The sequence below is a fragment of the Ixodes scapularis genome, unplaced genomic scaffold, assembly GCF_016920785.2.
Source record: "Ixodes scapularis isolate PalLabHiFi unplaced genomic scaffold, ASM1692078v2 PGA_scaffold0__279_contigs__length_252992795, whole genome shotgun sequence".
Taxonomy (NCBI): Eukaryota; Metazoa; Arthropoda; class Arachnida; order Ixodida; family Ixodidae; genus Ixodes; species Ixodes scapularis.
In genome coordinates this window covers 50,611,330-50,619,837 of record NW_024609835.1, presented here as the reverse complement: position 1 = coordinate 50,619,837, position 8,508 = coordinate 50,611,330, and the positions used below count along the sequence as shown (strand labels likewise).

The 8,508-nt window shown below is 48.6% G+C and overlaps 2 protein-coding genes across 2 annotated transcripts; both read right to left on the bottom strand.

Annotated features, from left to right (window-relative positions):
- Positions 1-744: 744 nt before the first annotated feature.
- On the bottom strand, positions 745-1,524 carry LOC120850724 (tigger transposable element-derived protein 6-like; the record flags this gene model as incomplete). The annotated part of the gene is made up of 1 exon (XM_040223341.2): positions 745-1,524. A coding segment is annotated over one exon (750 nt), but the record flags the coding sequence as incomplete, so codon positions are not given.
- Positions 1,525-6,416: 4,892 nt separating this feature from the next.
- On the bottom strand, positions 6,417-7,186 carry LOC115327272 (retrovirus-related Pol polyprotein from transposon 412; the record flags this gene model as incomplete). Its single annotated transcript, XM_040223343.1, is given in 3 exon segments — positions 6,417-6,926; positions 6,928-6,967; positions 6,969-7,186. Coding segments are annotated over 3 exon segments (768 nt in total), but the record flags the coding sequence as incomplete, so codon positions are not given.
- Positions 7,187-8,508: the final 1,322 nt, after the last annotated feature.

Below are 8,508 nucleotides of genomic sequence, written 5' to 3'. Positions count from 1 at the left end.
AACTATCATATCTACATTTGAACAAAAAATAAAATAAAAAATGGGTTTTTTGAGAAAATCAATTTCAAAAATGGTACTTTTTGGTTTTTGCATAATATTAACGTAAACGTACCGCAAAGGATAATTTATACAGTCAAGGCATTTTATAATAAATAAAAAGAGCGTGTTTTGGGCTCTGCATGGACATAAAAAATATCGGTGTAACCCGAGTAGATCGCCAGTGATTAATTGTCAAAGTTCGTCAACAATTGACCGAGGAGGCGTTTTTGACATTTTTACAGAAAAAAAATCAAAAGGCCTAAAATTATTTCATGGTATTGGAGCCTTTTAAATGTGTCCACAGAGTGCTTCAAAAAAGATAATATAATGTGGACTGAAAATCCATGGCGGGAGATCAAGCGAAACATCCGACCCACGACGGGTGTGAAAAACACTGCTTTTCGCCGCGGCCTCTTTAAAAATTCATAAGTCGAGAACAAAAAAACCGACGAACTTGCGGTTTGTGTCGACTGCGGTTTTAGAAACGGCGCCATAACATATATTTTTTTCATCGAAATTAAAAATTCGACCCTTTTTGCCTGCACGATTTGAGATGAAACCACCCATATATATATATACAGTCGAGCCCGCTTACAACGAACCCTTCTACAACACGAAACGCGTTCGCTCAAAGAGAAGTTCGTTATAAATGGACTTACCCTTAAAATTCAAGATAAATAAGTAAGCACGGCACGGATCGGAAAGCGCAACACCTGCGATCGATGTGCATGGCGTTTATTCAAGGAAGTCCGTAATCGCTGTTTGCTTCCGCAGTGCAGATCCAATTATAGCGCTCTCCAGGTTGCTCAGCTGATCGATGTGAACATCGCTCAGTCCCCGTGCGTACACCAGCTGCTTCAACGAAGCTATGTGCCCCAAAGCCGTCGCTGTCGAAACCGGAGGTGAGGGAGCAACCCCATCGCCGACGTCGTCTTCGTCGTCCTCTTCGTCGTCGGACGCCGCGATGTCCTGCCGCACCTCCCGCACGATAGCTTCATCGGAGGCGCTCTCCGAGACGATGACATCTTCGTCGGCGTCAACGAAGTCGTCCCACGTCTGCCCTTCCTCTGTCAGACTAGCAGCAACGGCTTGGGTCCACAGGGTCGAGTCGATGCTTTGCGCATCGTCTTGGCTTGCTTCCGCAGGAGATTGCTCCGCAGGAGAAAACGAAATCCCAGCTTTTCGAAAGCAGTTCTTGATGCTGCCAGACCTGACTTCCATCCAGGAGGCTTTCAGCATTTCCACTGCGTTCATGAGAGAAATTGTCAGCTGAGGCCCTCGCGCACTTGGTCGGCCGATTGCGATGAGCAGCCTTTCGATGACGCGGCGGCGGTAGCACACTTTGAAATTTCTGATGATCCCCATGTCGAGGGGTTGGAACTTGGCAGTGGCGTTCGGAGGGAGGAACATCAAAGTCACAGCATTCAGCTGTGGGTTCACATGATGAGCTGAGCAATTATCCAGGATCAACAGGATCTTTCGTTTTTGCTTGACCGTGGCATTGTCAAGCTCCGTGAGCCATTCGGCAAAGAGTTGCCGAGTCATCCAAGCCTTGGCACTGTCTCGGTACCGTACGGGCAGGGGGTTGGTGAAACAGCGCGGTTTCTTCGCCGTTCCAATCACAAACGGCAAGCGCCTGTCGCTGCCGTCTACATTACAGCACAGGAGCACAGTTATCCGCACCTTGCTGTGCTTCCCACCGACGCATTTGTCGCCCTTTAACGCGTGCGTACGCACAGGCCTCATCTGGTAAAACAACGCAGTTTCATCCGCGTTGTAGACATCTCGCTCACTGTAGCTGTAGATCTCGTCCAGGTTGTCAGCAAGCCACTGCTCCGCTCTCTCTATGTCCACGGATGCCCCTTCCCCGACGATGGACTTGTAAACAATCCCGTGGCGCTCATTGAAGCGATGGAGCCATCCGTTTCCAGGGCTGAACTCTGTGAAATTCAGGAGAAACGCGAAGTCCCTGGCTTTCCCAAGCAGCAGGGGTCCGCTGATGGGGACGTTCATAGTTCTTGCGTCGAGAAACCACTTGAAGAGAGCGTCTTCGACGTCTTTGTACGCGGCGTGCCGCAGCCGTTTTCGAGCACTGCAGTCACCATTCATGCTCATTGCTGCCATGATCTTCTCCTTTTCCTTGGCGATCGTCGAAATGGTGGACTTCGATAAGCCATATTTCTTGCACAGTTCGCCGTTGTTCGCCCCTGCGCTCAGCTCCTGAAGGATTGCAGATTTCGTGCCCATGTCGATCGCCTTGCGTTTCTTCGCAGTTGAAGCAATGTCCGACATAACGATCGATGACTCGGCGAGTGACCGTAGACTGAACGATTGCGCGGAGGTCGAGCCGAAATGCCGAAACCAAACGACGAGAGGCAACACGCTTCAGACGGAACGAAAGACAAAAGACCGCGAAACCCCAACACTCAAAATATAAAATAAAAAAAAATGCAAAAAAAAAAAAAAGGGGGCTTTGCACACGGCCCCAACGCTTCGAGCAGAACGCGTGCAAAGCGTTGGGCTGGGAGGCCTGATTGTCTTGCTTTCCCCTTTCGTTCCCTCTTCCCTCCCCATCCCCCTCCCCAAGAACCCGACGCTGTCGGGGTGTTGCGCTGCCGGTGCTCCTCCGCGTTTTGCGCCTCCTCTCCCCTGCCTTATCTTATCTCCGCCGGCAGCCAAGGTCGCGGCGCCGTCAGCGCCGTTTCGTTCGTTCTATCCGAGAATTGCGCTCAGAAATGGCCGTTAAAAGTGGGCCGTTTTGTGCAGGATTCTTGCGAAATATGTTTGGGGATGAGAAATTGTTCGTATTAACCGAACGTTCGTTTTAAGTGGGGCCGTTATAAGTGGGCTCGACTGTATATATATATATAGGGTGTTTTTTTTATTCTTACACACTTGTTTAAAAAAAACCGTGAAAGCTACACTAATGCGGATTGTGCAGGTGGGTTATACGGCCAGGCGGACATTATGTGGGTGGCTAATTTTTGCGATAAGTCGGCTAATTAATTAAGAATTGTTAATTAACTTTTTAATTAGCGGAAATAGACATATGGGTTTAATTAGAAACTTGTAGAGCATCATTGAAAACCACTAAATCAACTATTTGTGGAAGGATGTAACGCTGGGGAACCATTTTACAGCGTTCTGTAAAAACGCTCATTTTGGACGCGCTTCCAGATTTCGGTTTCTTATCGGAGCGCATCACCGCGCCCGCGGTCCTGCTCCCCAGTGGCTGAGACGCGCAACACACGTGCGCCGTACTTCCCTCCATTCTACGAGGGAGGCGAGGAGGTGGCTTCGCGTCGCGACCACCGGGGAGCAGGATCGCGGGCGCGTAGATGCGCTCCGATAAGAAACCAAAATCTAGAAACGCGCCCAAATAGTGCGTTTTTACAGAACGCCGTAAAATGCTGCCCCGGCGTTATATCCTGCTAAAAATAGATGATTTAGGGGTTTTCGATGATGCTCAGCAATTTTTTAATTGAAACCATATGGTTATTTTCAGTAATTAAAAAGTTAATTAACAAATTTTAATTAATTAGCCGACTTATCGCAAAGATTAGCCACCCACATAATGTACGCCTGGCCGTATAACCCACCTGCACAATCCGCATTAATGTAGCTTCCACGGTTTTTTTTTTAAACAAATGTGTAAGAATACAAAACAACAAAAAAAAAACACCCTGTATATATATATATATATATATATATATATATTGTGAGGCAATGATGTTCAGGTTTAATGAGATGATCGTAGGATTGTAGATGATGGTCAGTGCCGCAGCGCAGCCAGGCGAAGCCAGTCTGAATCGAATCGCGCGGGCACTCTGCGGCCGACACTTGAGCGCGCCACTCGCGCCACGTCGTGGTCGTCTTTCCTAACAGTTACCCTCCCGGTGAGGAAAGTGCCGGACCGCCGGCACGTGTGTTTATGGTGCTTGGCGATAGTAGGGTTTGATGCGTGCGACGTGCACTATGTCGGTTGATCTTGAACGCTGATCACGAGGGGCGAAACTGGAGCAACTTTGTAGTTGGTGGACGAGAGGCGTCGTAAGATCCTGAAGGGGCCAGTGAAGCGTTTTTGAAGTTTCTCGCTCTTCCCAGAAGATTGTAGAGGTGTCCAGAGAAGAACTTCGTCACCTACTTGGTATGCGACATCAGTGTGGGTTTCGGCATGACGAAGGGTTTGATGTTGCTGCGTCTGTAGTGTATGAATCCTGGACAGTTGTCTTGCTTCCTCTGCGCGGTAGAGAACTTTGTCGGTGTGGTCGTCATCTGCAATGTCATCAACATAGGATAAAACGGTATCCAAGGTTGAGAGTGGCTCTTTTGCGTATAAGAGGTAGAAAGGGGAGTATTCTGTGGTGGCTTGGCGGCTGGTGTTATAGGCGTACGTGACGTATGGAAGAATGACGTCCCAATTTATGTGATCGTCTGCGACGTACATGGAGATCATGTGAGCTAGAGTATGATTGAAACGTTCGGTGAGGCCATTTGTTTGTGGACGATATGCACTCGTGATGTTGTGCACGGGCTTAGTGAGACGGAGGAGTTCTTGAAGCAAGTGAGCTAAGAATTGAGTAACGCGGTCTGTGACTATGTACTGAGGGGCGCCGTGACGGAGCACGATGGAGTGCAGGAAGAAGGTAGCTACTTCGCAGGCTGTGGCGGCTGGCATGGCTTTTTTTTCGGCATAGCGTGTGGAGTAGTCGACGACGACGATTACCTAACGGTTATTTGAGGTCGAGAGTGGAAATGGGCCAAGGAAGTCAATTCCAATGCGTTCGAACGGGTGGTTAGGGGGAGGGATGGGCCGTAGTGCTCCTGCCGGTTTTGTTGTAAGATTTTTCTTGGTCTGGCATAGGTGACACGCGCCAACATATCACGTGATGGTGCCTTGCATTCCGTTCCAGAAGTATTTTCCCCGAATTTGAAATATGTTTTGGAGAACCCGAGGTGTCCGGCTGTAGGGTCGTCGTGGTGGATTCGAATGAGTTCTTTATGAAGATGACGTGGCACGACGAGCAGCCACATTCGTCCTTGGGGATCATAGTTCCGTCTGTAAAGAACACCCTCACGAAGAGTGAATAGGCGGGCGCGGCGCTCTGTACGACGGGTTGGGAATCGCAGAGTGTCGTGGAGGGCGTCAATGATAGGTTTCAAGAAGGCATCGGACAGCTGTGCCGATCGTATGTCGACATTGTCGAGGACTGCTGCTGGGTCTGCTGTGCCGATGCGTGCTGGGAGTATAGGATCGGTGGGAAGTGGACATCGGGACAAACCGTCAGCGTCGAGATGGCGTTTACCTGATCTGTAGACAACCGTGAAAGTGTAGTGTTTAAGCTTTAATGACCACCGTCCAAGACGGCCCATTGGATCTTTGAGGCTTGCTAGCCAGCAGAGGGCATCGTGGTCAGTCACAATGCGGAATGGTGAACCATATAGGTAGGGGCGGAACTTTGTAATTGCCCATATAGCCGCTAAACATTCTTTTTCAGTCGTTGAGAAATTTCGTTCAGAGGTAGTCAAAGTTCTACTTGCATATGCTATTACTCGCTGCTCATTTCGAATAGTCTGGGCCGAAACTGCTCCCACACCGTGACCGCTGGCGTCTGTTCTTATTTCGGTATCTGCGCTTTCGACGAAATGTCCAAGGATGGTGGCAGAGGTCAACGCTGCTTTTTAAGGACTCGAACGAGTCCTGCTGTTCCTTGGTCCACTGAAAGCGTACACTATTCCTTAGTAAATTATTAAGAGGCTCCGCGATGTCAGAGAAACCAGAAATACAATTTTGAAAATAAGTGCATAATCCTAGGAAGATCCGGACATCTTTCACTTTCAGTGGTGCAGAAAATTCAGCCACAGCTCGGAGTTTGTCGGGGTCTGGGCTGATGCCGGAAGCACTGACGAGGTGACCCAGTACTTTGATTTGTGGAGCAGCAAACGTACATTTCTTGGAATTAAGTAGTAGACCGGCGGCTCGGAAACACTGCAGGACCATACGCAGCCGGTGTAGGTGCTCGTCGAAATTCGGGGCGAACACGACGACGTCGTCGAGGTAGCACAGACAGATGTTCCACGCAAGGTCGCGTAGTAGAGAGTCCATCATACGCTCAAAGGCGGCTGGAGCGTTGCAAAGTCCAAATATGATCACATTAAAGTGATACAGACTTTGAAGTAGTGAATGCGGTTTTGGGCTTGTCGTGACTGGCGACAGGAATTTGCCAGTAACCACATCGTAGGTCCATGGAAGAGAAATATGAAGACCCTTGGAGCGTATCAAGAGTGTGGTCAATTCTGGACAGTGGATAGACATCCTTTTTTGTGACTTTGTTTAGTTTGCGGTAATCAATGCAGAAACGCCAAGAGCCGTCTTTCTTCTTAACAAGAACAATGGGAGAAGACCATGGACTAGAAGATGGTTCGATTATTTTCTTTTGGAGCATATCATCTATGTGTGTCTGAATTACTCGGCGTTCTGCTGGGGAAACTCTGTACGATCGGCTTCGAACGGGTGATGAATCGCCAATTTCAATTCGGTGCTCTATAAGCGTAGTTCGCGGCAACTTTCCGGGGTTAATGTCAAGAAGGGTTTCGTAGTCTGCAAGAAGACGGGCTAATATATTTCGTTGGGTCAGTGGTAGGCGGGGGTCGATCATTTTTTCCACGTGCTTGCTGAAATCAGGTGGTGTAGGGAGCGCGTCTGAAGTGGTGGGGAGGAGACTGGCAAATCGGTGATGCGCTGTTGAGTGCATTGCAGCGACGCGACTTCCGGAAGGAACGATTTGGGCTTCGGAAGAACAGTTGGTTACCCATAACTGAAGTTTTTCACTCGTGAGTGTAGTAAGCGAATAGGGAATGATTATGCCCTTGGTCATGAGCTGCGTATGAGATGGGTTCAATGAGACCAGAAGTTGCTGCGGTGGGCAGTCGGTAGGAGTGTGGCGACAGCGGCGGAGTACGGAGGCAGCAGTATGTCATTCTCGGCTACCAGGGTGACCAGCGAACCATCAGCAGCAACCTCGGCAGTATCAGAAGAGTTGAGATGCAATTCACGGCTGGCACAGTCAATGAATGCTTCTGTTGAAGACAGAAAGTCCCATCCCAGGATGATGTCGGCGATGCAGGTAAGAAGCACCATGAACATAACAACGTAACGGTGGTTACCAATCTGGATTGTAAGGGTGCAGTATCCGAGGGGCGGAACGAAATCGCCATTGCCCATGCGCATCAAGTGTCCTTGCAACGGCGCAGTAAAGCGCGAAACACATGTACGACGAAACCTTCCGATCCGAAGTGCGGACTGCCGGAATGACCTTGGGGGGAGAGGGGTTTCGTAGCATCGGAGGGCGTTGAAAACCCTCGCCTTCGACCGTCGTATTGCGCGGTCGGACGTCGGATCGGACAGTTTCGTCGTACATGTGTTTCGCGCTTTAGTAATGCAAGCGTGACGTTTTTCATTGTTTAATGTCACAACTCACACTGCTTGGTCTAAACATATATGTTTAGACCAAGCAGCCATTCGCTGAGCTGTCTCTGTAAGTTGCGGTGATTGGCTCTCCGAGTGTTGTGCGGGAATGTAGACAGACGGGCTTTTTTAGAGTGTAGGAAGCACTTACCTAGGAACTTTAAATTTTACCGCTGCAATGGCGTCCGAGATGGCCATTGGCTGCGGAGCGGTAATGAAATACACGCCGCTCGTCACAGCCTGCGTTCCTTCAGCTGTCACTATCTAAAAAAAAAAACTAAAAAACTTTAATATTTTTTGGGAGAAAATATTGCTCCACGCTCTAAACTTGCCTTTATTTAGAGGATCCTTGCCAAAATTTGTACGTAAAACGTTGAAGCCGTCAGTGCTGACTCATCAAAGGTAAAAAGCAACGAAGCTGGGCGCAGAGAGCGGCTCCGACCATTTCGTCGGTTGACGAGAAAAAACCTATACGAGCAGTCCAAAATTTTTCCACTTGAGGGTGCTATTTGAGGCGTTGTCTGGCGACGTCACTTTATGATATACCGGGTGTTGATGAGAAACAAGAACACCTGTTCCTTAACCCACGAAAAAAAACAAAAAACTATTAGCTTAGGAAAAGCTGACATCTTCATGAGAACGTGCCGCTGGTGGTACTGATAAAATCCAAAACTTTGAGAACATGGCGTTACCGGTATTAAAAGATAAAAGAGAAAGACGCCATTTTTGTTTTAATGAGCCCACATTCACCTAAACCTAATATCGTCAAAACAGATAACATTGTGGACGCATGTGGCATTTGTATCACTGAAAAACAATTGTCAGCAGGAAAAAGACATGTGGTCTTTCTTGCTGACATGTTCTTACGACTACGGATGCCCGCGACGTAAGTTCTTCTTTGGCCGATATTAGGGCTTGTACTCCATCTCATGAGTTGCGTGCAGCAAAGGCAAAAGCACAGGCGCGAGCGCTTGCCTTTCAGATTTGCCTTCCTTTCACGA